The sequence below is a fragment of the Corylus avellana genome, chromosome ca2 (assembly GCF_901000735.1).
Source record: "Corylus avellana chromosome ca2, CavTom2PMs-1.0".
Classification (NCBI taxonomy): Eukaryota; Viridiplantae; Streptophyta; class Magnoliopsida; order Fagales; family Betulaceae; genus Corylus; species Corylus avellana.
The window spans coordinates 1508973-1535432 of record NC_081542.1 but is presented as its reverse complement, the minus strand read 5'-3'; the positions used below and the strand labels follow the sequence as shown (position 1 = coordinate 1535432).

Sequence of the window (26460 nt, the reverse complement as noted above, 5' to 3'; positions counted from 1 at the left end):
AATTATGATTATCACTACTCATTTTTCAAACAACCCAAACATAATCTCAACTCTTTTTTTTTCTCGATATTCGCAATTTTGAATTCAGTTCAGTAGAATAAAAAAAATCGTAAACCCAAACAAGCTAACAATTTTGCTAGCAATTCAAACTAGGTAAATATGAAAATTTTTATAGGATCAACTTGTCTGAGCAGGTTTCTAATAGTTTGCCCTTTTGCTCAGGCAAGTAGGCCTTATAAGAGCTCTTGTTGCTGCCCCAATATTGCTAGACTCAGGATTCCTAAGAAAATGGGTTGTTTCGTTGGATTGACCTTCGATGCATGACAACATAGATTTGCATCTGTCGCCACCAACGAACACGACTTTTATCATCTTTTGCTTTGTGGAATGAATTCAGTTGCTGGGTTCTACATGATAAGAGGATTGTTTAGATGCCCCCACCAATTGAAGAAGCTGAGTTAAAGCCATGAAGTATGATTGTCTCTCTAGCACTGGAATTAGAAATTAAAAAGTAAGTTGGGTTTTTAATTCAGGTCATAAACTCGGAAGAGTATGTTTGAATTAAGCTGCTGACTGTGAATTAACAGGGCCGCTCGTGAACATGTTAAAGTTGGACTTGGATTAAGTCAGTTTGGGATCGGTTCATTTATTAAAAGCTAAGAGAGCACAATCCCTCTTTCTCTTTCTTATATACACTGTCACGCTCCATATTGCGGGGATATCAAGAGACACATTTCGGGGTGATATATTGCAGTGCAAATTGGCTTGAAAAGAAAATAGTCCAAAAGACGGAAAAGAGAAAGTAGTTTATTGAAACAAACATGAAAGGCATCCTGCATCTCTCTCTCTCTCTCCCTCTAATGATAATTAGCGGTAAGGTTGATGTAGCTCATGGAAAACAACAAAAGTAAATTGATATAAATAATTTGTTGTAAGAGTATTTTGACAATACAAGCAATAATAGCTAACTTATCATTTTAAAAAAATTAAAAGATTAAGCTAGTCACGTGTCCATCCTCTATGGAGGAGAGAAGCCATGCAACCACCCCAACCAGATTGGGGGTGGTTGCGTTGCCACCCCACTTTTTCATTTAGGGTGGCGCCCACACGACTACTCTTTTCTTTTCTTTTCTTTTTTAAACATTTTTTTATATATACAATTTTCACATTTATATCACATCAAACACTTCCAAATAAAAAAACAAGACACCAAAACACCTTAACAAAGATTCTTGAAGCGTTGTTTTCTTGTCATTTCCGAAGTAGAGAAGAAGGTTCAATATGTATGGCAATGGAATTGCAGATTACGGATTCTTGTATCTTTTATGCGAAACTGTAAAAAGAAGGGCGGGCTTTGTTTGTTAAAGCCTTTTTTTTTTTTTTTTCCTTTTGTTTTTTATTTCAAAAACAAAAATACTAACAAAACAACCTAAATCACAACACTCAAAAACATATCCACCTTTATGTCGCATTAGAACACTTATTCAAACAAAAAACACCCTCCAAAAAGCATTAACAAATGGAGAGCTTTTTCGTAAAGATACCTTCCAGGTATATTATATTATACATCAACATAATCTCTAGGGAAAAAAAAAAAAAAAACTATTAAATTTGTAAATAGAACTAATAAAATTCCAAAGTAGAGCACATTATGTTAATGCATGCTGTATTAGTGATGCGACACAGTCAGCATATAGATTTTCCAATTACAAATGGACGCCAACCAAAATTCAGCATTGCATCTGATGAGGAGTATAGCAATAAACCTGATTCGTTGGTTAAAAGAAGGGAGTTCTTTAACCTCTCTCTCAGTCACGCCTTGATGGCCTCGTACTTCTCCCCCACTGCACCACCTTTCTGTTTTTGGAACTGGATGTACCGCATTGTGCTGGCAAGGAAAGCATCCGCAGATGGATCTGGAGAAGTAGAGTCACTTTGCATCTCCGTAGTAATTAATTCCAGCAGGCCCTGGATTGTGGAAACAGTGATCTGGGGATTCCCTTTCTCAAAGAAATAAAGGTACCTGCAAACAAAATGAGAAAAAAATAATCCCAGCTTCAGAAGAAAAAATGTGGAAACACAACTGAGGGGGGGAGGGAAAATCACGGGCAAAACCATTACTTGTTCAGTATCTCAACAAATAGTGTCACCGATCCGGTGCTACCTCGCGCTGCATTGGCCATTTGTTGAGCTGCATTTGCAATTCTCAATGCACGCTTTAGGCAAAGCAGGACTCTGCTTAAAAATTGAAAAATAATAACAAATGTTAATAATAAATTCAGAGGAGCATGATCATTCTTGTAAACAGGATATGTTCATATAATGATGCAAACACATAAGCAGTTTTTTGTTTTTTGTTTTTGTGTGTGTGTGTGTAGGAGTATGTATGGCAACCCACCTCTCTCCGTCTTTCATGTTCTCCTGATCATCAACCCAGAAAAGATGCGAGCACGCATAAACAGCTCTACACTGATCAGGCTTCTTTAAAAGCTTTGCAGAATACTGCAAAACAGGAAAGGTATCATAAGCAGTAGAAATATATTATAAAAGTTAAACAAAGATGATAAAACTCTAGAATTTACCCCCGTGGCCTTGTGCGTTAAAGTATCTCTGTTCTCAATACCAAAGACATGCATTCTCTGAAGAGTCCCTATTATTAAATGTATCGCAGTCACCTGTGCCTTGGAATCCTATTGCAGCAAATAAATGCAAGCAAAAGATCACGAGAAGAAAAAATGGTGTAACAGGACTAGTTCCCAGATTATCCGTCAACTTACTGATATTTCTTCCTCATAAAGAATATATGCTTGGGTGAAAAACTCATAAGCAACAGGTTCTAAATCACAGTCATTCGCAGCCTAACAGAAAACAGAAGAGACGTGCAAGTTAGCAAATGTCTTAGCGTAACTATCCTTCAAATGTTTATAAACCAAACAATTCCATGTACCTCAGCACATTGCAGATATAACCGTAATGAAAGTTCAGGTGCTGGAACAATTAACAGAGCCTCAATAGTCTGAAATAATAAACGGGAAACCTTCAACAAGTACAATAAGATAGAAGAAAGAATAAACTCAAAACTATTGGAGTAGACTTAATATGTTAGCCTCCAAACCATTGTCCACCTAACAACATAGACAAAACGCAAGAAATAGATAACATTTTCATAATAATATTAAAATTAAAAAAAATTAAAAAAATAAAAAATATTTCTTTCGGTAAAAGTTACCTGATTCAAAAGCTGAAAAATTTTCTTTGGCGTAGTTGATGTCTCGTCTCCAAAAGGATTTTCCTCTTGGCCTTGTAACTGCCTAACCAACTACATATTACAGACAACATACAGCTCATAAGTGCAAAAATATAGGTTTTCTTCACAAAATCAAAACAAGCCTTATGGTGCTTAGTATATGATCCAATGTATACAAATGATCCTTGATATGTCCACCATTACCGACGCAAGGCACAAAGTATGAGTAACCATTCTACGTACCCCTTTGGATAAATTACATGATGCATACCCCAAGATGATATCACAACAGCAAATTTTGAAAACTTAAAACTTGTTAGCATTAATATATAACAAACAACCACAAGCTGCAAGAGTTGGACAGGCAGAAACAGACCTTAAGACAAGAGAAAACAAGAGCCGGAACAGTAAATGGTAGACGCTTCGGTCCTCCAGTCAGGATATGCTTCCTCACAATACCAATGATCTGCAATTCACCAGATGGAAATACAGTAAAAAGGTGCTCGCATTCATGAAGAAGCCCTTAAATGAGCACATAATGACGCAGTAGAACTTGCACGTTAAACTTCAACAGGTGGAATAAGCTCAACAGAAGGAAATCTTTGTATCATTCAAAGTACTCTTCAATTGTTCCAAACAAGAAATTAACTTGTCAACGTAACAAAATGAAACAAGACACTAGACTTCAAGCCCAAATTCTAAGATATGACCAGTTACAAGAACATCAAATATAAGAAAGCATAATTTAATGGGAGTAAAAATCCAATATACTTGACAACATTACATTTCTCCAACATTTGTGTTAAAAATCTCTTTCATTTTGGAATGCCCCAACTGATCCACTTGAGAAATAAGATTAAGAATCCAAACATTGTTTATACAAATATGAGAAGCTATCATGCAGGAAAATATTCTACCAAGTAAAATATCTTGAACATTTCTTTTTTTGATAAGTAAAATACCTTGAACATTTCTTCAGGATCATCATTGTAAAGCATCTGAATAAGACGTGCAACAGAATTTTGCTCCTCCTTGAAATCATCCTCGTCAATCTGAAGGTATTTTTTTTTTTAAATGAACAAGCACAAAATTTCAGAAACATTACCAGTAATGCTCATTTTCCAAAAACATATTAGAATGCAAAAGGGAAACAATTAACAAAATAGCTACAAATAAGAACATCTAGCATTACTTGTTGAAGTTACACAATAAGCTTAAAAAACTTTATATCATTTTTTTTATAAGTAACAAAAAAAATGGGTTTAATATCATTAAATAGTAAGAGAATTACAAATTACCTCATCATCAAGAGTCCCATCTAAATCTTTAATAAGACCCTTGACTAATTCAAACAATGCCTCAACCTGTAAACAACAAAAAAGCCACATTATTACAAAGCACACTAAAAGGAGAGGATAAACAATAAATAAAACCATACCTTGTCATCAGTAGAAATACAAGTTTTATTTTTCATAACGCTTTGAATTATCACAGTTGCCATGACTTTGTTTGTTTCATTGTCTAGGTATTCCAAAACACGGGGGTAGTTTGAAAGCTTCAAGGCTGTGACAATGTCATTATATTTCTCAAGTGGAGCACTTAAGAGCGCGACAATCTGTTTTGTTGCTTTGCTGTCTACAATCTTTCCTTTGCCAGAGAGTTTCTTAACACATGCTCCCTGAAAGAAAAAATGGAGACACGGTATTACTTCCAAGCTGAACTTCACTTACAACAATACCCTAGCGTGCCTTGTGAGAAACCCATTAAACAACTTTCATGATAACCAACAGCAAACCAGTGTGTCCCGGCTAAACAAGACACCACTAGATGGACAGATATTACAATATTTCAACTTTGTAAACCTCACTAACCTTTATAATCTCAAAGTACTTACTGTGGCACATTACACTCCACAATCAGCCTTTCATAGTCAAGACGTATCTCTCACCCATTTAAAAGGTAAAACCAAAGGTTCGTTCTCTGTTCTAGTCTGTGTGAGTATTGTTTGCCAGTGCATGCACATGAGTGGTGGCAGTAGCAGTGGAGGATGGGGTAGAGGGCCATGCATACACTTTACATCTCATTTTTCTCTTTATATATATATATAGGGTAGATCTTAACCATTCTTGGGAGGAAAAGAATAGTGAAAATATATAGACCATGTAAAGCCAAGCAAGCATATTATCGGATATTTGTTTACAGCCATTGATGCTAAACAACGCAAACCCAGAAAATTGCATGCATGTGTTAAATCAGCTTGAAGAGGAAGCTTACCAACACTTGATCCGCATAGTCAAGCCGATCAGGGTGGACATGAAGTGTGAATGTAAGAAGAGAAGAATATAAAGTTACAACTCCAATTGTAGGCATGTCAACTTGTGCTTCTATCACCTGCATCAACATATAGCCATTAAATGTTCAACTTCTTGAACTTAACACACACACACACACACACAGAAGTAGATAAAAATGTTGCAAGGTGCATAAAAAAGGTTTAAGTATGGTTCATCTTTTGTCAATCTACTTGGAAATAATTTTTGATAAGTAATATACTTGGAAATAATTTTTGATAAGTAATCTACTTGGAAATAATTGTGCATAGTAAAAGTCAAAAATAAATAAAAAATAGTTAAAATAGTCAATTACCAAATTCAATCTTTGAAATGTTAAATGGGAATATGCAACATTTACCTTCCCTATGGCATTGCTCAATTTCGAAAAAGCTTCCACTTGCAAGAACTCAGGCAACACTTCTGCACTTGAAGCAGCATAGTTTGACAGCCTTTCCATTAACTGGGATAGCACCGTCTTGATGTCGACAGATGGCTGAGAAACACAAGATTACAAAAGGGGGAGAAACAAGAGAACTCAGTAGGACATAAATTGCTGCTTTTAAAATTACTACATAAATTGGTTGGCCAAACAAGGGAAGTATGCCTATTTTGGCAATATCATTGACATGTTTATTCTTTATCAAAATTTTGTGCATCAGTTGAAGTACAGCAAATCAAATCCATTGCAATGCAATATGCACTTGTATCACTAGATGATCTAGGTGCTAAACAGGTCCTGGCCGATGCCCAGCATGTTAAGATCTAGAATCCCAAAACAACCATCATCTCAAATCTCTGAATTCAACAAAGGACCTTGCCTTACAAGATGGGTTAAAAAAAAACATAGGAAAGAGTTCAAGGGTATAAAGTGGGGCCATATCTTGAATGCAGGAGAAGATATGAAAAGAAACTACCCATACCGAGGGAGGCAATTGAAAATGTCCAATCTTGTCAACTTATTACATAAATTCCATGACCAGATTTACAATGGAATTATTGAACACAGAAAATCTTGATCTTAGAAGGATGTTTTTTTAAGTATCTTCAGAAGATCTAAGTATGGCAATCCTTTTAAGTATATATATATAAAAGAAAGAAAAAAAAAGCAACATTAAGACACTTCAACAAGATCTACAAACACCTGTCTACTAAACTGTTATACACCAGAAACAATATAAATAATTTGCAAGTTATACAAAAGCAAAGAAGGTAAATGAGACTGAAAACTGCATACGGTGGCACCTACCTGAAGCTGAGGGCAAGCACTCAACAGTACATCAAGAGTTTGCAAGTGATACTCATCAGGAAAGACTTGGATTATGCAATCCATCAAGTAGAATTGGGCAATCTCATCTTTACAATTGACAACCTGGCAAACAACAATTGAGATGAAGAATCCATCATGAGATGGCTAAAAAATCGAAATCAAGTATCATAAGCCTCAAAAAAGGTACAAGACAAAGCGAAACAGCACAAACCTGCTCTAATACTCTAGGAAGCACAGTATCTTTGTACAAATCAAGGTCAATACCCTCAACCTGGCCGAGAACATGCAGGTTCTTCCCAACCTAATGTAAATCCAAGGTGCACAAAAAGAAGCATTCTATAAGCATACACTGACTAGGTACACAATTTCACTGCAGTGAAATTACCAGATATGGGTTACTCATATTACAAGATCACGTAGCTCGTTCCTTTCTTTCTCCCGTTTCTCCTTTTCCCGGGCAGGTCCCTGCAGACCAGAAAGCCCGACAGCAAGCCTCAACACAGGATCAGCTAAGAGTATGAATGATTCACAAGCACTATAACACCTGCATGACCAGAAATCATGCCCTCATGACACATTTTTTACCTTCATGACATGCACGCATGGTGGTCATTGCTATTTAAGATTTAAGGCACACTTAAGTACTTCAATATTCTAAGTCTTCCAATTCTTCATAAAAGGGCTGGAAACCGATAAGCACAAGAAAAGAAAGAAAGAAAAATACTAACATCTAATGCAAGGTACTATGGTAACTGCGACCAGTAGCCACAACAAAGAAGAAAGAAGGCTACCACTACGAAATTAGAAGGAAACAAAAAAAGTGCTCTATGCCTGATTCAAGTGCCTTGAGATTCATAATTAAAAACAATAAAGAAAATATTGGTTGAAATAAGAAATTAGCGCCTTGAGCTTGAAGAACACAAGCCTTTGTAAGCTAAGCCTTACTGCGTTTTGTGAACCACTAAAATGCAATACACAAAAGCTTCAGCAGTCTTCGAGCCTAAAGCATGCCAAGGCATGCTATTAACGACTTTGATTGTGGTGCCATGCATGTCCAAACACTAGAACAGGTAACAATCAACAGATAATTTAACCAACCTGATGTTGCATCCGCACCCAAAGCTTGTTCATTTCCGTGAAGTTTTGGAGTACAAACTCTACTGCATCCATGACAGTGTCAGCATCTCTGCCAGAGTAAAAAAGAAACCATTCAATTCACAAGCCACTCTACAGGTCAAAAAGCATAGAATACACAAAGGTTTATAGCTCAACCAAAAGAATGCAATGATAAAACATGAATTAGCTAAAATGAGCTAAACTAACCCAATTTTTTTAACAAACTCAGTACTTACTAATTTGATTAATTCTGATTATATAGCATCATAGCATTGATGTTAAAATACCACTCATGACGGCATTCAAGTTCTAATCATCGCAATCAAACCAAAGAAAGGCGGTCAAGAGACTCAAGACCACCAACCTTCAAACCGTCTCGGACCCATCAAGTCTTCCTCCACCCCAATTACAAAATTTGATTTAACCTAAGCCACAGAAACCATCTAATTCCCTTACCCTTCGTACTCGGAACCAATATCAGGTAATTTATCCCTACTGACTTGAGCAAGGTAACTCCTTAAGAAGAGGCCGCGTACAGGATGCTGAATGCCACGGCACATCTCCACAAGGTCTTTGAGCACATCCTTGGCCGGAGCTTCCTTCGATTTGATGTATACAGATCCTACTGTACAGAGTAAATACCTGATGGAGACCACAAAGTCAAAAAATTCAAGACAAAACAAATTATTTTGGTGCTAAAGTTATATACTTGTGTCTGCTTTAAATCAAACGAAGATAGAGAGAAGGGTATGAGCGTAAAAGTCGCTTACAATCTGGGCAAAATGTTACCCGCGTGCTGCACAAGCTCGTAGAGATCGATAATGGAGCAGCCACGGCGAGTCTCTTCCTTGAAGAACATCTCCAGCTTCCTCAACTCATCGAATGCACGCATATCTGAGTATACGCAACAACGCCCCAAACAGACAACCGTAAACGACGACGTTTCGATCCAATATAGAACCAATTTCTAAGTCCTAAAGAGACGGATCGCTGAGAGTGAGAGAGAGAGAGAGAGGGAGAAAGAAAGACTCACAGAGTTCATAGTATTTATGAGGGGAGAGCCTGGAGGTCCGGAGCTCGGAGAGCATCTGAGCGGAGTACTTCAAGGCGTCTCGGAGATTGTTCGAATCCTGAAGAACAATTAAGAGAAATCGGCCGAATTAGGGCTAGAAATGCGAAGATTCTTTCATTTTCTCTCATTTTTCACGGGAAAAAAACTGTGTCATGAATTTACCAGGGCGCGGTGCATGTAGAAGGCGTTCTGCTGGAGACCGGCGATCCCGGCGGCGAGCCATTTCTCTTCGTCTTCGACTCCGTCGGAGATCATTCTCTCTCTCTCTCTCTCTCTCTCTGTGCGTAGAAGTTGCGTTGCGTTTTGACTTGGTTCTGTGCCCAACTGGCCGTCTAATTTTTGGATGGGAGAGATCGGATGGTATTGGGGTTTACGTCCTGATTACGTTGGGACCGTTGGTTAAGCTGGATGCCCATGGCCGTTGGATTGGAAGAATCAATTTGGATATTCGTAAGAACGCAAAATATTAATTATAGTTATCATAATTATGAAATCCTCATGTATCTCAATATTGAATCATTGACCTTTTTAGTTTTTATTTTTATAAAATCATCAAAACATATTCTCTCTTATTTTTCAACTTTTATTAAAATTTAAATTATTGCTGCTTGTATTACATCACCAATAATTATAACAAAACTTAGTAATAAAAAGCATAACTTGTAAATTAGTTTAATGATATTTTATTTTAATATGTGTTAAAATGCTCCCACGATTATGGATTCCAATGATATTTCTCTCTTAATCTGAAATGTTTTTACTAATTTCCCTTTAAAAGAAGCCTTGAATTTAAACAAACCCTCAAAGATGAACATTTGCAGAGTTTAAGGCTTTAGTTACGCGGGCAGAGGCAGGAACAATTAAGGGTTTGGGAGGGGGGATTTTGCCTCAAAATGTTTTTTATAAGATTGTTAAAATCAAATTTTTATACGTTAATTTTTATTTTTTTTATTGTTAATTTCGTCTTTCATATTTAAAATCCTAATTCGGCATGTCCCAAATGAAATTGAGGTCACTACTCACTAGTTCGAATCTCTCTCCCTTCCTATGCGGACATTGTAAAAAAAAAAAAAAAAAAAATCCTAATTTGGCCTCTGTACTGTTACAGGGACTTGGGAGGAATTGTACGAGACTTCAGGACGTATTGCGTAGAAAGCGTGTTGCCAGTTGCCCCCAACCAACCAATTAACCATCCCAACCGTAAATGTTCTTTTTGTAGCCTTTACGAGGAAACTTCCTTCCACTGGTAAATTCGTAGTAATATCTTCCATCAACATCGACATCCATCAAGATTGACCATTCCCACATAAAAGTTTTGGCATTCTACCCTACCACATAAAAAAAATACATTTAAAAACTATATTTATTTTAATTACCGTTTTCTCAAGAGTAATAATATTATAGATCACATTTTTATTCCATCAATATCACACTTTCAACTTGCACTTTCAACTTGCTTATGTGACCGTCCCAATTAACCCGTGTTAAAAATATTATATATATGTATATATATATAAAACATGAGAAAATGAAAATTGGATCACTATATATTAGTAGTATTACTGATTGAAAGAATTGAACCTGTGGTGCACATTGATATACTATCTCCCTACAAAAAGAATAATTCCATTCGACAAACTCTACCCATGTTTCTTTCTGTAACTAATATATCTCGCACAAAATTTGATCCCACCCAGTACAGCTAGAGTTGCTCCAGACTCTTAAAAGCAGGGAACAGTTGAAATGCTGGAAACAACCTCTTCACACTTGCAGCACCGAGAAGAATTAAACAAGCAGGAAATGGGAATCTCCCTCATCAGCTCCTCTCCTCTCCTCATTAGCCAATCATTCCAGAAACATTTCAGACAGTTCAGAACGGCACTGTGAATGGTAATGCGTATATATCAGCCTCTGGCAAATAGCTAGCACGTGGCCAAGGTGTTGAGTTTTGAACATACAAGCCATCAGTGCCAACTTTGTTTCTTTCAACTGCTTGGTTGCCATTCTGCTTTGACTCGAACAGCCATTCCAGATCATCAGATTCAAAACATTCGCTTTGAATAGGAGGTGAAACCCAATTCTGTATTAGGTCTCGAAGGGGAGATGGTAACGAGGAAGATCCACTGCCAGATGCAATTGGTAGTGCGGCTGGTTCAGCCTTGTGAGCAGATATTTTGGATGCTTGGGAGGAAGGGAAGGGCTCTTTGCTGAGCGCTTGGGAGGAAGGGAGGGGCTCTTTGCTGAGCGCTTGGGAGGAAGGGAAGGGCTCCTTGCTGAGCTTGAAAGTGAGTTGTTGGCCCACATTTCCAGAAGTAGAACAGCAATGTTCTCCCGGGTCTCTGCCAGGTCTAGGATCAGATTCATACACCCCTTGAGCAAAGGCAGCCTCAGTCCTTCCCGAGGAAGAGCAAGGCTGTTCCTTGCTGGGTAACACTTCAGGATCTTTGTGCCTTTGCAGAGGCAAGCGGATCCGGAAAACGCTTCCTTTACATAATAAATAATAACAAGTTGAAGAAAGAATATCAGTGTTACTGTGAAGCTAACAAACCCCACAAGTAAACAGCCTTCCCCAGGAAAGGAAGAGGCATAATGACACTCACCAGAATTATGCTTGTCATTAGAGGACAAGCTCTGCTTCTGCCTTTTGTTGCTGTTCAAGGTGCTATCAGATGAGTTCTGGGAACCAACCGGGTGACCATGTTCTTCAGTAAGGCTACTCTTCTCCAGATTTTCTGTTTCATATTTTCTTCTCTTGTGAGGGTCCCCTCCTTTCTGATCTTCTTGGCTCCTTTCCTCCCTGTGCCTTTTCTTGTGTTTGTGCTTCTTATTATCAATTTTTCCAGTTTCTCGGGCCTTCTCCCGAGCCTTCTCCTTCTCTTTCTTCTCCCGCTTTTTCTCTTTCTTCCTTTCTTTTCTGGCCTTCTCTTCTTCCCTTTGGATCTTCAACCATCAGAATCACCATCAATATGGGAACATATTGAAGTGGAGAAGACCATAAAGCAAGCAAGAGCAAAGGTGTAGAGAGAATACAACATGCATAGGTACATAAATAGGTTCTGTTTTCCTCAGATGTGTATTACATAAAATAATTTTGAAGGCAACAGGACCCACAATAATTTTGAAGGCAACAGGACCCACAATTGGGAGGCATTTTAGATCAAACTCAAAGAACGAGCCATCAAGAAAAAAATTATATTCCAACCATAACAAATGGAAAAAGGAGAATTACAAAGTTTGAGCACAAATGTCAGCCAGACATGGCATTCTTACAAACCAGGGAAATAAACTTTAGTCTTAAGAGGGATGAAATAGCTATAACACATTATCCAATAGATCCAGCAGCAGACTAAAAGATTTCTTTCCCTCAAATCACAAAGTTATTTATCAGACACACATTTGTGCTTCAAGACTAAATAATACTTGATAAGCCACTTAGAACTACAACCTAGACCAAATAGTCAGCTGAGTCATCAGCCAATATGCGCTAATGAACCCCTGCAATCTTTCCAAGGCACGTGCAAGAAATTTGCCTCTCACCATTGGTAGAAAACTTAAAATTTAAATCAGAAGAGCCTACTTAGCTTTGCAAGTCTTTTCATCATTAGTCAATTAAGTTCCACCCACTTATCTATGCTTCAAAGGGCAAGATTCACTTTTTTGAAAAACTGAGAATCATGAATCCAAAAGGGGACAACGCGTAAGAGGTTAACCAAACAAGACTTCTCTTCAATTTCTTTCAAAATAGCACACAACATCTCACATGCAAAACTGGTAATAACCAGTCAAACTAGCAATATACCAGTAACAACTAGACACACTAGAAACTAGAAATAAGTCTTGCTAAAAAATTGATCACACCGAATCACCTCTCATACAGAGATCAATTCAATTTCCAGCACATTCAGAGCAGCACACGGCTAAAAATACCAAAATCATGATCTTAATAAGCACAGCCCTTACTTAACCTATAACTCAATTTATCATTTAAACCCCACATATTCATTCGAAGTCCATATGAAATTAATTCAACTGGTTTCCCATACTTACTCAGTTTATCATTTTAAACCCCCATATTCATTCCATGTCTATATAAAAATAAAGCAACCACTCAACTGGCCTCCCTTACTTCACTATCACTGAATTTATCATCTTAAATCCCCATATTCATTCCAAGGTCTATATCAAATTTAAGGCAACAATTCAACTGCTTTCAAGCTCCTTAATCCTTGCTTATTTCACATGTCTGGCATAAATCCAAAATCCAGACCTTCATATTACTAACCATCTTCCTATTTCTTCTGCATCTCCGAGACTCCCTTCTAAACAATATCATCCATCAAAACATTTATCAGTGGGTGAATTTCATCAGAAATTTCTAACGCACAGTTATTTAACCAAACATGCGATATCATCTAAATTCTTGCAATATCAAACCTAATTTTGAAGTTTAACTCACTACATACTTTCCCTTCTTGTACCAATCCATATCCATGAACCCTTTCACCTCAACAACGTGTACAAGACACATTAGAATCCCTAAATTTATTGCTAAAAATTGGCCACACCATGATATTTCTGATACAGTGACCCCTTCAACTTCCAACATAATAACGGCAAATATGCAATGGGCACATAGCTTATAATACCAAATCATAATCTTAATAGACAACGCCCTTACTTTAATATCACTTAATTTATCATCTTAAACCCACACTCATTCAAAGCCCATACCATTCAAACGGGTTCAAGGTCAATATTCTTGCAGATTGTCCAAGCTATATAAGCAAGGACAAAATATGGTTAGAGTCCTTAGGGACCTCTTGCATGGTTTAATGTTAAGTGTTCTTCTATATGGGCTATCAGCAAAAACTTTTAATATTCAGAAATGCCTAAAAACTCTAATAACACTGTACAAACAAGCGCAAAGAAACCCAGTTAACATATTAATCGTTCTTGGATACATCATATATTCTTCTTCGCCCCATATTTGTAGTACAACCTATACACAAACCTATCACATATATACATGTTACAAACTCAAACACGATTGCGCGAAGCTGAACGCAAACCTTAATCGAATCGATCAGGGCCTCATCGCGGATCCCATTCTTCACGTACCCAGGAGGAGGGTACGGAAAACACCGAGACATCCTTTTTATTGGTCAATCAAACGGCGAGACCCAGTGCGGGTTTGAGATCTAGAAATTAACTCTCAAACCCTAGCTTCGCTCGAACAAAGTCCGTGAGGGTCTATAGATTAGGGTTTCGATCTTTGGCCTTAGTGGGAAAAGAATCCAAGACACAGATTGCTGCGCGCTAAATCTGCTTTGAAAATGGGTAAAAAAAATTCTAGGGTTTCGGAGAAGGCGACGAAGGAGCCTCAGATCCAAAATCACCAAATGTTGAAGGAAAGAGGGTATTTATAGGGGAGCTTGGATTCTTCTGTGCCAAACAGTCAAAACAAACGCGTTTGGATACGAGTTTGAGATCCGCTGCAACGGCGTCGTGGAAGCTTCCGTTTTATTTACGGAAATTTTTCGGGGCATGTTTGGGAAGCGATACATGGTAGCCCGACTGAGAGCTAAGGCTGGCATGGACAATGAATTTGAATTATAATTAGAATATTCACTTCTTGGAAGGTGTTATGTAGATTCCCTCGGGCACATCGTGGGCTTTCAAGTTCGATTTACACGTGACTCGGAGAGACCCAAATCAACTGCCCCAAATTAGGCCATTCTTAGAGCATTACTTCTCAACCATTTTCTCTCAATTTAAGGAATAAAACTATTTTTTATAAAAAAAAAAACATTTCATAATAAATTTTCTTATTTTTCTCTATTTGAATTAAATATTATTTCTTTCATCATTCCAACCAATTAGAGAAAATAGATAATTATTGAAACATGTGAATAAGAGGAGAGATAATTCATTTTTTATAATTTAATAATGCATTGAGCATCTAGTTTTTCAATACATTGGAAAATACTGTAGATGTCATTTGATGTTGGTTATATTTATGACTTCTGATGCGAGTGTTTTTTTTTAGATTTTTCTTAAACATCAAACAATGATAATGGCCTAATCTGTAAATGATATATTAATCATCAAGAATAAGTACTTGAAAATGCAATGTATGTCTCAATCAATATCCTAAATCACAAGTAGAGGTGAAAATTTGCAATAAACAGCAACAAACAACCTTTTACCGTTATACGAGAGGATACTCAAATCTCGTCTTGCTCGAATAGACTTTTAAATAAAGGCGCTCGCTACAATTTACTCATTTAACTCAATTTCCATCCTATTTCTAGTAGAAAACTTATTTTAGCTGATATGAAATACAAGTGGTCGGTTTCATTTTTTATGATGTTAATTTTTTTATATTTTTTTTACATGTTAATTAGGCGTGGTCTCAGCCAATTGAGCTACTTCTTGGAAACAATGTTAATTATTAACCTAAAATAGTTCTTATATCACTATTTGTCCAAAAAATTCAAGTGATAGAATGAAATAAACTTAATCATTTATTAAATACATTAACATTTTCCATCACATGTGAACTCAAAGTTTCTTTTCATAGGTGAGGCTCAACACATAAAATATTTTAATAAAATAAGAGGTGAAAAATAGAGTTAGGGTTTGAACTCAAGACCTTTGATTATAATACCATGTTAAATTACCAATTGTTCAAGAAATTTAAGTCGATAAGAAAATATAATTTTAATAATTTAATAAATACTTTTAAGATAAATAGTCACATCACTCTAGGTTTTTATGAGTAATTATAAATGGCCTACTTGTATCATATTAAGAATGATGTGTCTATTAAAATCACTATTGGATCAAAACTCAATAATGATCAATCAAAAGCCCAACGGTGATTTTAATAGCCACATTATTCTTAATAAGATACAAGTAAAACACAGTAGGCCTCATAGAATTAATCGGTTTTTATCCTTCAATCATTCTATCTTTTTTATTTGTATATATTATGTTCAGATAATTACAATATGTGGTTTAAACAAATACCCTAAAAGTATAATAATATAAAATTTAAGGACAATAAAAATTCATTTAGAATTAACATTATTATAAAAGAAACAGCAATAGACAATAGTGTTACAATCTAATATCGTTTAAGGAAAGTGTTGTCTCTACTCAAAAAGTCTTAAGTCGATAATAAAAAGTGAATTTAATTAATATAAAATTTAAACTCAAAACTTCTTTTACTAATATCTTGTGATCATGTTAAATTGATAAAAACAAATAAATTCAATAACTTAATTAATATTTTAACATCTCACATAAGGTACATTAAAAAAAAAAAAAAGAAAAAAAAAAGCACTTCACATTGTTCAGAACCATACACGTATACACACTCAACTCAAGAGTCTCACATGACTACACAAGCATTCGGATTGTCGTCGCTGAAGGCGGTGGTGTACTTGACCTCGAAAGAACTGGCACGTGCAAGAGAAGAAGCCTCAGGATCATCCAGCACGTTCCGCACGTAGCCGGGTGGGGCCTTCTTGTCATACGCCCCAGGGGCGTAGGGATGCGGCACCACATCGAACGGGCACGTAGGGCCACAAATCGGCCTTCTTCCCCGTTCGATGTCTGACACGTGCCAACACCTTATTGCGGTCCAAGTACCCGATCACAGTGAGCTTGCTCTGCTTGGGGTCCACCTCCACCTGTGTAACCCCCTTCATGCCTTCCACCGATTTCTTCACCCTCCTCACGCACCCTTCGCAGTCCATTCTCACTTTTATCTCCACCGTCTAATCTCATTAATTACAAACAAAACGTTATTATATATACACTAATAACCTATATATAGTTTTTAAGGATAAACTAATTTGTTCCATTTCATTTGTAAACCCACCAAAAACAAAAAAAATTTGCAAAAGCAAACATTTCTCATTATTATTAGAAATCAAAGCAAAATCTGACTCAAGGCAATTTGTAAATCATATATATCCAAATGGTCACCCCACATTTGTTCCACCACTGTTTCCGCCCGCAAACACTTTCAACGCTTGACTCCACGAATTTTTATTATAATTTCTTTTAGATTATTGAAGTAAAAGTAATGTGACAGTCAAATATAAACAGTTAAAAAAGGTACGTACCTGAAGCTGCTTGCGCTTTTTGAGCTTATTGCTTCGGTGACCGCGGCAGTGCCGGAGACCGGAGACACGATCTAGAAGGCCCATCAAAGTCACTGAGAAGCCAAAAATGGTTCAAACTGATCATTCAAAGAAAATTCCAAAAGAAAAGAGGACAGTAGAAAGGACTTGTTAGATAAAAGTGCGTGGAGGGCGACTCCATTACGGCTATATCTCATATATATATATAAGCCAGATGAGCCGACTCTTTAGTGCGTCTAGGTCTTTCTGGACCGACACGTGTGGTGATACTGGTACACGTGGGGCGACCCAAAAACCAACCGGACCATAAGCTTCTAGTGGTACCTTAGTAGACATAGAGATCTTTCAGTCTTTAGGAAAGATCAGCTAGGGTTGGTTATGGCTGTTAAGGCAATTAGAGCCGTTGATTTGGGCTCGGCTCGGATGATTCTGAAACAAAACAGGTTTTCGTCGCATTCAAAACACTTTTTTAAAATGAACCAGGTCGTATTAGGCTGCTGTCAAACAGCTCTGCTAATCCGACGCCTATGCCATAAAGGTTCCTGGCCCGCGCTTAGAAAAAAAAAAGGGCTTCCAGGCCCACATATGTTTCCTCCGATCCCCAAGCACCCCCACCACCATACAATCAGGAAAGAAATTAGTCGATAATGGTGGAAAATAGTCCTATATCCCCGCTACTCAAGATATCAATCTTTTCTTATATATATATATATATTAAAAGGCCTTCCGTACGTAACGCATGGGCTGAAAGCCTGCAAAGGCAATTAAAGTTAGCTATCGTGCGCACTTAATAGTTACAATTCACTTGAAAGCGTTTCCACCCATTTGGCTCATAATTTTCTTTTTCCTTTTTCTTTTTTTTTGTTTTTTGTTTTTTGGGTTTGTTGTACATGTCCACAGATGGAGAAAATTTAAATAAGTGACATTCGCTTAATAAAATATGGTTCCAACCGATTGAAGTACCTAAACCATAATTTTCATTTTTTAACTGTGGAAAGGATGCTCCTGTTTGCTTCCCTTTCCTGTGTTTTGCAGAAAAGAAAGAGCTTTAGTGCATAACAAAAGCCCACCTCATAAATTGTCTCCTACTGCTTAGGAGAAGCATTATTTCTTGAATTCATCCAAAAATAATGTTTTTCAATAGCACATTTGTATTTTGTAAATGACAGAACAGCAGCTCCGGTGGACTGCTGTGGACAATGAAGCTAGCACCATAAAAGTCAAAGTCCAAATAGAAAAATCTGACAAAGAATTGACCGTTCCTTCATTTCCTTGAAGAAGAAGAAAGATTGGAGGAGCCCACATGTCCTCAATTTGTGACTGAGGAGTGACCGGTGACCCCTAGCCTATAAAAATACGAAACCCGCGTGAGTTTTGGATCTCGTGGCGTCTCCAGAACCTAAGGATTTTCCCAACGGCAAAACTGTTCCGGTGTTCCAATAATGTCGGGGGCACGGTCGGAGTCACGGCTCGAGTCGCTTCCGATGGAGTTGCTGGTATTTGCTTGTTTATCTGTGACCATTCAAATCTCTTGGATATATATATGTTTAATTTCCTTTATTTTTAGAAACTTTGGAAATTTTGACATTATGGGTATACCATCTGAAAGAGTGAAACCTGATATTCTTGTCGGTTTAGCTATATATAGCATGGTTGAGAATTACAAAATTTTAGGACTTTCTAATCATATGCTCTCTTCAGTCTTCAGGTTGCTATATGGGTTTTTTTTTTTTTTTTTTTTTTTCTTCCCCTTTCTGAGTTTCTAATTCCGTTTTGTTTCATGAATTCAAGTTTAAAATAGTTTGCCACTTGCCGCACGACCAACTGAAGCCTGTTTTTCATGTTTCTAAAAGAATTAGAGAAGCTGTAAGTTCATCTCTCTCTCTCTCTCTCTCTGGTGGAGCAATTGTGATTTTGCGTTGATGATGGAATATGGTTCTGTTGATGCTACTGTTGCCAGGTTCAGACTGCAAAGAAAACCCACTTTGACTATACAACTCCGCGGCGTCGGTCTGGTCGTGTGAGCACACCGCCGGCGGAACACTTGCCTTTTCGTAGGTAGTTAATCTCAAACGTTGAAATTATCTTCTATTCTCCTTCATTTACGCTTTGAAATTTATTGATCTTCTTCTGCAGCATGGGAGATGATGGGAAGGGTGTTTTGACGCCAAGCCAAAGTCCCCCGCCGGCACCAAGGCGTCGTCGGCCACGTTCTCGTCTCAATTTCTCCGATCAGCCCCTGAGCGAACCCTTGCCTCTTGATCGAGCTCTATCCTATGAGATTGAGGATGAGTTAAGCCGGGATGTTGCTCAGATTCAACTCGGTTGACTTTGTTTTCTGGTTTCTAAGTGCCACGTCTTCGTCTGTCTCGGTGTATAGTTCCCGTATATGTTTGAAAGAATTGCTTATTCTTTCTTCTTAGCCGGACAAATCGTGTTTCTTCTATAGAAGATAGTTGGAATTTGTTGTAATTTTTTTTTTTTTTACTCCGGTCTCAAGGGCTCCGCTTTATGAGAACTCATTGAGTGGTCTTGCCCTCTCAATATTCGAGCTATCCCTTGAGATCGGAACTTCTTGTAATTTGTGTATAAATGGAAAGGCATTGGCAGGAGGAAATCAAGAAAATACTTTTTTATTTGTTGCATAAAAAATGAAGCGGGTCTAAGAGCGTGAACTACAATGGTGATTTGGCATAACAGCATATATGTTGTAATTTAATTACGGTTAAGATTGAATTTTTTAAAATTTTTCTTAATTTTTTCTTTTTTATTAAAACCTTCTAAAAGTAAGTCAACTTTAAAATTCAATTTTAACCGTCGATCAAATTACAACATACAATGCAAGCCAGATCCTTTGACAACATATATCATTGCATAGCGATATTTAAATAAAAAAAAATGTGTAAGAAATATTTTGGGGGCTGGGGAGACTGAAGCCTCCCAAACCCGCCCTTTGCTAGTTCCTTCTGCCCATGCTTCCAATGGCTTCTTTTTAATCAAAAGCAAAATGCATTTGTGAACAAATCCATCTTTTGTTTATTATTTCTCACTCTTCCTCTCTTTCTTCAACACTTCTCACTTTAGCTTTTGTTAAAGAAACAAAGTCACAACAATTTGGAAAATGAAAGTCACTATCTTTCACCATCTTTAAAGTTTCGGGGATTGTTTTGTCGAAGGGGATTTTCGTCGACGCTAGCCTAAATGGAAAAAGCAAAGAAGCCCCCATTCCCATCAGTGGGGATCCACATGAGTTAGGAATAACAGGCACAAGAAATAAGTTGATGTCTCTGAAATTGTCAATTCCCACAGAGGCTAACCAAGATCCAGCCAGAGAAATCAGTAAGTATCCCCTTCATCCTTCCTTATAAGTAGCCTACAAAGACGAAGCCAGCACCAGAACATAATATCATCCAAAAAAAAAAAAAAAAAAAAAACATGACTACATTGCTCATCAGATAATAACATCTAAACTACTTTTGTTCTTATATGATCTCTATCAATTAGCTCTTGAATCTTAAAAGAATGGCTGCTTCACAATGCTAATTACTTACAGTAAAATAAAATAGAAGTGTGGTGTATAACATTACTCATCTAATTACTTATCAAAAAACAATAACCATATCAGGCAACAAACATATTTTAATCTAGTGAGATAGGTTCGTAACTCATTCATATCTAAAGAACATTCATGATGCTAACTAAAGCAAGAACATAATTTTCTCCAGTGCATTCAATAAATTCTTCTCCTGTATCTGGCTTCAAAAACTAATACAAGCCCCAAACTGAATGAAACAGGGAAGACATAGACAGACACCCAAAACCACTGACAAAAAAAGCAAGTGGCTTTCAGTAAAACCAACTTCTGTAACCCCATTCATCAAGTGTTGTCAGTCCTCTCCAAAGCTGCAACAAAGTGCAAATGTCAGTGGCAGTAGAGCAGTAGAGCCATAAGCATTCTCCTAAACTGAACTGTTAAGAGAGTGAGAGGGGGAACGAGAGAGAGAGAGAGATTACCATCGTATAAAAACATTTATCATTCGCGCTACCGACATTTTATGCTTAATTGGAAAACGTTTTTTCTTTTTCTTTTATCTATTAAAAACAAAAATGGCTTGATTTTCTTTTAATATTTTTTACTTTTTTATTATGATGTGATGTAATTTTATTTTTATTAATGACTTAGGACATTGAAAACAATCAGTATCACCGCCCACCGGCCTTTTTCACATAAAAAGTTTGGCATCTTTTCCAAGAATGAGACATTGGATTGGACCATCATGGATGTTGTGGTTGTGGTTGTGGTTGTGGGAGTTAGCCAAGTAAATTCTTCTACTATTAACTTTTTAAGGTGGTGACATTATGGGAGCCTGAATGGTTATAGCTGGAATCATATAATTAGACGCCCATGGTCGTGAGAATTAGGAAACTTCCACAACAACTTTTTTAGAGTTCATTTTTGCTTTGCCTTTGCATGATTATAACCGGTGGCGGATTTAGGAATTGGAGTTACTAGGGGCGAAAAAAATAATAAAATATAATATAGGTTTTTTTTTTTCTCTCTCTTTATGTATTATATTTTTATTGTAATATGGTAAATATAATAAAAAAATAAATTATATCATAATAATCAAATCAAACTCATCAAATTATCCAAAAAAAAAAATTAACTATTAAAAATCTTCATCTAACGACGTCACAAACACATAATAATTTAAACTAGTTGTGAAATAAACTAAGTACAATTAAATGACTAGTAGTATCTAAAAAAAATGAATACCTTTTAGTGAGCTATTAGTATACGGCTATTTCTTTTAGAAAAGCCCCAAATCTCAAAGCATAAATTACATTAGAAACGATAGTCTACATAAAAATAGACTGGAGTCTAAATTTACCCCCCAAAAAAAAAAAAAAAACCATATTTATCTATAAACTATGACCAAAAACACTATAAAATTCCCCTACTATCTCTTTTTTAATAATAAAACTATTATCTACCTTCTCTCCCCTATTAAAATATAACTTTATTCTCTCTCTCCTTAATAAAAAAAATAGCTTCCTTTCTCCACATTTCTACGTTGATGGCCATTTGAAGGACAAAAAGAAAGCTAGGGGCGCCTTTGTAATTTTATTTACCAGGGCACCCTTAAAATTTTGACTGAAAAATACTTAATGAATTTTTTTAATTTTTTTTTTTTTACCAGGGACGCCCACCCCCATGTAAGTCCGCCACTTATTATAAGATAAAGCTTCTGATCGATTCGGACACATCAACCTCCTCTTTCTCTATCTACATTATATCTTTTTATAAATGCGAAACATTCCTTAACCATAACTTTGTTCCTAATTCTATCTAGGTGCATGTTCTTGAGCTTCCACGCTTTTCGTTTTTTCTTTTAATTACAAACAATTTTTTTTATTTACTTATTTAGTTATTTTTTATAACAAAAACACAAAATTTATCTTATAAAAAAAAGGTTTGCCGAAGTTTTATCTTTCTGTTATGTCATGATGACGAGAGGAAAATCATGACGTGCACTTCAAGTTCAAGGCTTTGTCTATTAATTGATGATTAGATAAAAGAAACGCGATTCTTCCTGCTTGAAGTTGCAAAATTATCGTTTAAGAGCGTGGCAAATGACAATTAATCATTACCAAGATTTTTGCAATTGGTAGGGAAAAATGCTTTCATCCTTTCACCTTTGTCTGTATATATCATATGGTTATGAAAGAAATTTCACTATTTTCTTATCCTTATTTCATTATAATGACATGACATAATATAATTTCATTATGAGAAATCCTACAAAAATAGTAGTTACAATTCACTTGAAAGCGTTTCCACCCATTTGGCTAGTAATTTTCTTTATTTTTTTGTTGACATGTCTACGTAAGAAGGGATGAAAATTTGAACTAATGACATTCGTTTTATAAAACGTGATCTCCAACCGATTTACCTACCTCTTATGACCATAATTTTCATCTTTTAACAGTGGAAAGGATGCTCCTGCTATATTGCTTTCCTTTCCTGTGTATTGCAGAAAAGAAAGAGCTTTAGTGCATGACAAAAGCTCACCTATTGAATTGTCTCCCACTGCTATTAGGAAAAAGCATTATTTCTTGAATTCATCCAAAAATAATGCTTTTCAATAGCACATTTGTATTTTGTAAATGACAGGAACAGCTGCTCCGGTGCACTCTTGTGGACAATGAAGCTAGCACCACAAAAGCCAAAGTCCAAATGGAAAATCTGAGAAAGAATTGACTGTTCCTTCATTTCCTTGTAGAAGAAGAAAGGCTAGAGGAGCCCACATGTCCTCAATTTGTGACTGAGGAGTGACCGGTGACCCCCAGCCTATAAAAATACGAACCCGCGTGAGTTTTGAGTCTCGTGCCTCTCCAGAACCAAAGGATTTTCCTAACAGAAAAAACTGTTCGATCCGGTGTTCCAACAATGTCCCGGGCACGGTCGGAGTCACGCGGGCTAGAGTCGCTTCCGATGGTGTTGCTGGTATTTGCTTGTTTATCTGTAACCATTCAAATCTCTTGGATATATATGTTTAATTTCCTTTATTTTTAGGAACTTTGGAAATTTTGACATTATGGGTATACCATCTGAAAGAGTGAAACCTGATATTCTTGTCGGTTTAGCTATATATATATAGCATGGTTGAGAATTATAAAATTTTAGGACTTTCTAATTATATGCTCTCTTCAGTCTTCAGGTTGCTATATGGGGGTTTTTTTTTTCTTCCCCTTTCTGAGTTTCTAATTTCGTTTTGTTTCATGAATTTAAGGTTAAAATAGTTTGCCACTTGCCCCACGACCAACTGAAGCCTGTTTTTCATGTTTCTAAAAGAATTAGAGAAGCTGTAAGTTCATCTCTCTCTCTCTCTCTCTCTCTCTGTGGTGGAGCAATTGTGATTTTGCGTTGATGATGGAATATGGTTCTGTTGATGCTACTGTTGCCAGGTTCAGACTGCAAAGCAAACCCACTTCAACTATACAACTCCGCCGCGTCGGTCCGGTCGTGTGAGCACACCGCCGGCGGCGCGCCAGCACCAAGTCGTCGTGGGCCACGTTCTCGTCTCAATTTCTCCGATCAGCCCCTGAGCGAACCCTTGCCTCTTGATCGAGCTCTATCCTATGAGATTGAGAATGAGTTAAGCCGGGATGGTGCTCAGATTCAACTCCGTTAGACTCTGTTTTCTGGTTTCTAAGTGCCACGTCTTCGTCTGTCTCGGTGCATATTTCCCGTATATGTTGGAAAGAATTGCTTATTCTTTCTTCTTAGCAGGACAGATCGTTTTTCTTTTATAGTTCTATAGAAGATAGTAGGAATTTGTTGTAATTTTTATTTATTTATTTTTAATCCGGCCTCAAGGGGAGGGAGAAAGGAAGGAGATTCGATCCGATTCCCTTTCAATCGAGCTATCCGTTGAGATCGGATTTTGTTGTAATTTGAGTATAAATGGAAAGGTATTGATAGGAGGAAATGAAGAATATACTTTCTCTTTTTTTTTTTTTCCGATCTAAGAGCATGAAGTACAATGGTAACATATATCGTTGGCCTACAAATTGGTTTATCCGCCATGCGCGTTTAATTCAATCGGTTGGAACTATGCTTAATAAAGTGAAAGTTACTAGTTCGAATCCTCCTCCCGCTCTTGTGTGGACATGTAAAATAAACAAAAAAAATGATAGAAATCATATTTTAGGCGTGAGGTAAAAAAATAAAAATTCAGGAGTAAAAATTTGATTTTAAAAAAATGTTTTAAGAAATATTTTTCCTCACAAGCCCGCCCCTTACTAGTTCTGCCCATGTTCCTAATGGCTTAGCCATTTTCTCTTTTTAATCAAAATGGCTAACCAATCCACTAAAAAGCTCTTTCATCCGATTATGCAAACCAAAAACAAAATGCATTTTTGATGCATTTGTGAACAAATCCATCTTTTGTTTATTATTTCTCACTCTTTTTCTCTTTTCTTCAACATTTTTCTCTTTTGCTTTTGTTAAAGAAACAAAGTCACAACAATTTGGAAAATGAATGTCACTCTCTTTCACTATTTTTTTGCTGAAGGGGATTTTCGTCGACTCTAGCCTAATTGGAAAAAGCAAAGAAGCCCCCAGTCCCATCAGTGGGGAGGATGAGGTCAGACAAGATCGGTGCCGGACATCTATCCACAAGAGGTAGGAATAACAGGCATAAGAAACAAGTAGCTGTCTCCGAACTTGTCAATTCCCACAGATGCTAAAGTTAGTGCAATGAATGTAAACAAATATTGCCATAATCTTGGTGCTTAGCCAAGATCCAAGCAGAGTTATCGGTGAATATCCCCTCCCTTCTTCCATATAAGTAGACTACAAAGACGAAGCCAGCACCAGAACAGAATATCATCCAAAAAAAAAAAAAACATGACTACATTGCTCATCAGAGAACAACATCTAAACTACTTTTGTTCTTATATGATCTCTATCAATTAGCTCTTGAATCTTAAAAGAATGGCTGCTTCACAGTGCCAATTCCTTGCAGTAAAATAAAATAAAAGTACGGTGTAAAGCATTACTCATCTAATTGCTTATCAAAAAGCAATAATCATATCAAGCAACAATAATATTTTAATCTAGTGAGATAGGTACATAACTCATTCGTATCAAGAACATTCATGATGCTAACTAAAGCAAGAGCATAATTTTCTCCAATGCATTCAATAAACTCTTCTCCTGTATCTGGCTTCAAAAACTAATACAAGCCCCAAACCGAATGAAACAGTGAAGACATAGACAGACACCCAAAACACAGACAAAAAAAGTTCACTTGTAACCGCATTCATCAAGTGTTGTCAGTCCTCTCCAAAGCTGCAACAAAGTGCAAATGTCAGTGGCAGTAGAGCCATAAGCATTCTCCTAAACTGAACTGTTAAGAGAGAGAGAGAGAGATTACTATTGTAGTTCAGAAGCTTTTCAATGAGATCAACATGAGTCATGAGCATTCGCCTACAGCAATAACGAACCAGCCCCAGTGCATCAAGAGCATCTCTGCGAACCAAGCAATCAGAAATCAGTACCATCAAGTAATATTCACCACAAAGTTAAGCCTACATTGATCATACTGTCACTTTAACAAATTGGCACAATAATCACCCACAACCATTGATTGCCTTTTTCATAGTTAAACGACACAATATGCGTGCATAGATGACAATCGACAACTCAATCAATAATGAGCTATCTTTCCCAATTGTAGCTTTCTGCAGCCGACTTGTTGGGTACTTTA

The 26460-nt window shown here is 36.8% G+C and overlaps 5 protein-coding genes across 6 annotated transcripts; 2 read left to right on the top strand and 3 right to left on the bottom strand.

The window, feature by feature from the left end:
• Nucleotides 1-1437: 1437 nt before the first annotated feature.
• On the bottom strand, nt 1438-9350 carry LOC132170555 (vacuolar protein sorting-associated protein 35A). The gene is made up of 21 exons (XM_059581572.1): nt 9198-9350; nt 8997-9093; nt 8734-8857; nt 8420-8605; nt 7946-8033; nt 7256-7312; nt 7059-7148; nt 6827-6949; nt 5939-6073; nt 5522-5638; nt 4686-4925; nt 4546-4611; nt 4210-4299; nt 3624-3713; nt 3230-3319; nt 2948-3016; nt 2778-2858; nt 2583-2690; nt 2399-2502; nt 2122-2235; nt 1438-2023 (listed from the first exon to the last, which is right to left on the bottom strand). Exons 1-21 carry the CDS (start codon nt 9288-9290, stop codon nt 1813-1815), a joined length of 2373 nt encoding a protein of 790 aa, XP_059437555.1. The 5' UTR covers nt 9291-9350; the 3' UTR covers nt 1438-1812.
• A 1212-nt stretch (nt 9351-10562) lies between these two features.
• Nucleotides 10563-14426, bottom strand: LOC132171048 (uncharacterized). Its single transcript, XM_059582253.1, has 3 exons — nt 14105-14426; nt 11636-11975; nt 10563-11519 (listed from the first exon to the last, which is right to left on the bottom strand). The coding sequence occupies exons 1-3, from the start codon at nt 14183-14185 to the stop codon at nt 10906-10908; spliced, it is 1035 nt and encodes a 344-aa protein (XP_059438236.1). The 5' UTR covers nt 14186-14426; the 3' UTR covers nt 10563-10905.
• Nucleotides 14427-16294: 1868 nt separating this feature from the next.
• Nucleotides 16295-17344, bottom strand: LOC132172076 (heavy metal-associated isoprenylated plant protein 27). The gene is given in 3 exon segments (XM_059583509.1): nt 16295-16611; nt 16613-16816; nt 17168-17344. Coding segments are annotated over 3 exon segments (471 nt in total). The 5' UTR covers nt 17252-17344; the 3' UTR covers nt 16295-16428.
• A 1190-nt stretch (nt 17345-18534) lies between these two features.
• Nucleotides 18535-19822, top strand: LOC132172095 (F-box protein At4g35930-like). Of its 2 annotated transcripts, none has more exons than XM_059583539.1 (4): nt 18535-18681; nt 18977-19051; nt 19146-19239; nt 19322-19822. In XM_059583539.1, the coding sequence occupies exons 1-4, from the start codon at nt 18628-18630 to the stop codon at nt 19348-19350; spliced, it is 252 nt and encodes an 83-aa protein (XP_059439522.1). In that variant the 5' UTR covers nt 18535-18627; the 3' UTR covers nt 19351-19822. The 2 variants fall into 2 exon arrangements, with proteins under 2 accessions (XP_059439522.1, XP_059439521.1); XM_059583538.1 differs by having other exon boundaries at nt 18555-18681; nt 19146-19243.
• A 3622-nt stretch (nt 19823-23444) lies between these two features.
• On the top strand, nt 23445-24699 carry LOC132172519 (F-box protein At4g35930-like). Its single transcript, XM_059584034.1, has 3 exons — nt 23445-23693; nt 23980-24054; nt 24155-24699. Exons 1-3 carry the CDS (start codon nt 23637-23639, stop codon nt 24293-24295), a joined length of 273 nt encoding a protein of 90 aa, XP_059440017.1. The 5' UTR covers nt 23445-23636; the 3' UTR covers nt 24296-24699.
• Nucleotides 24700-26460: the final 1761 nt, after the last annotated feature.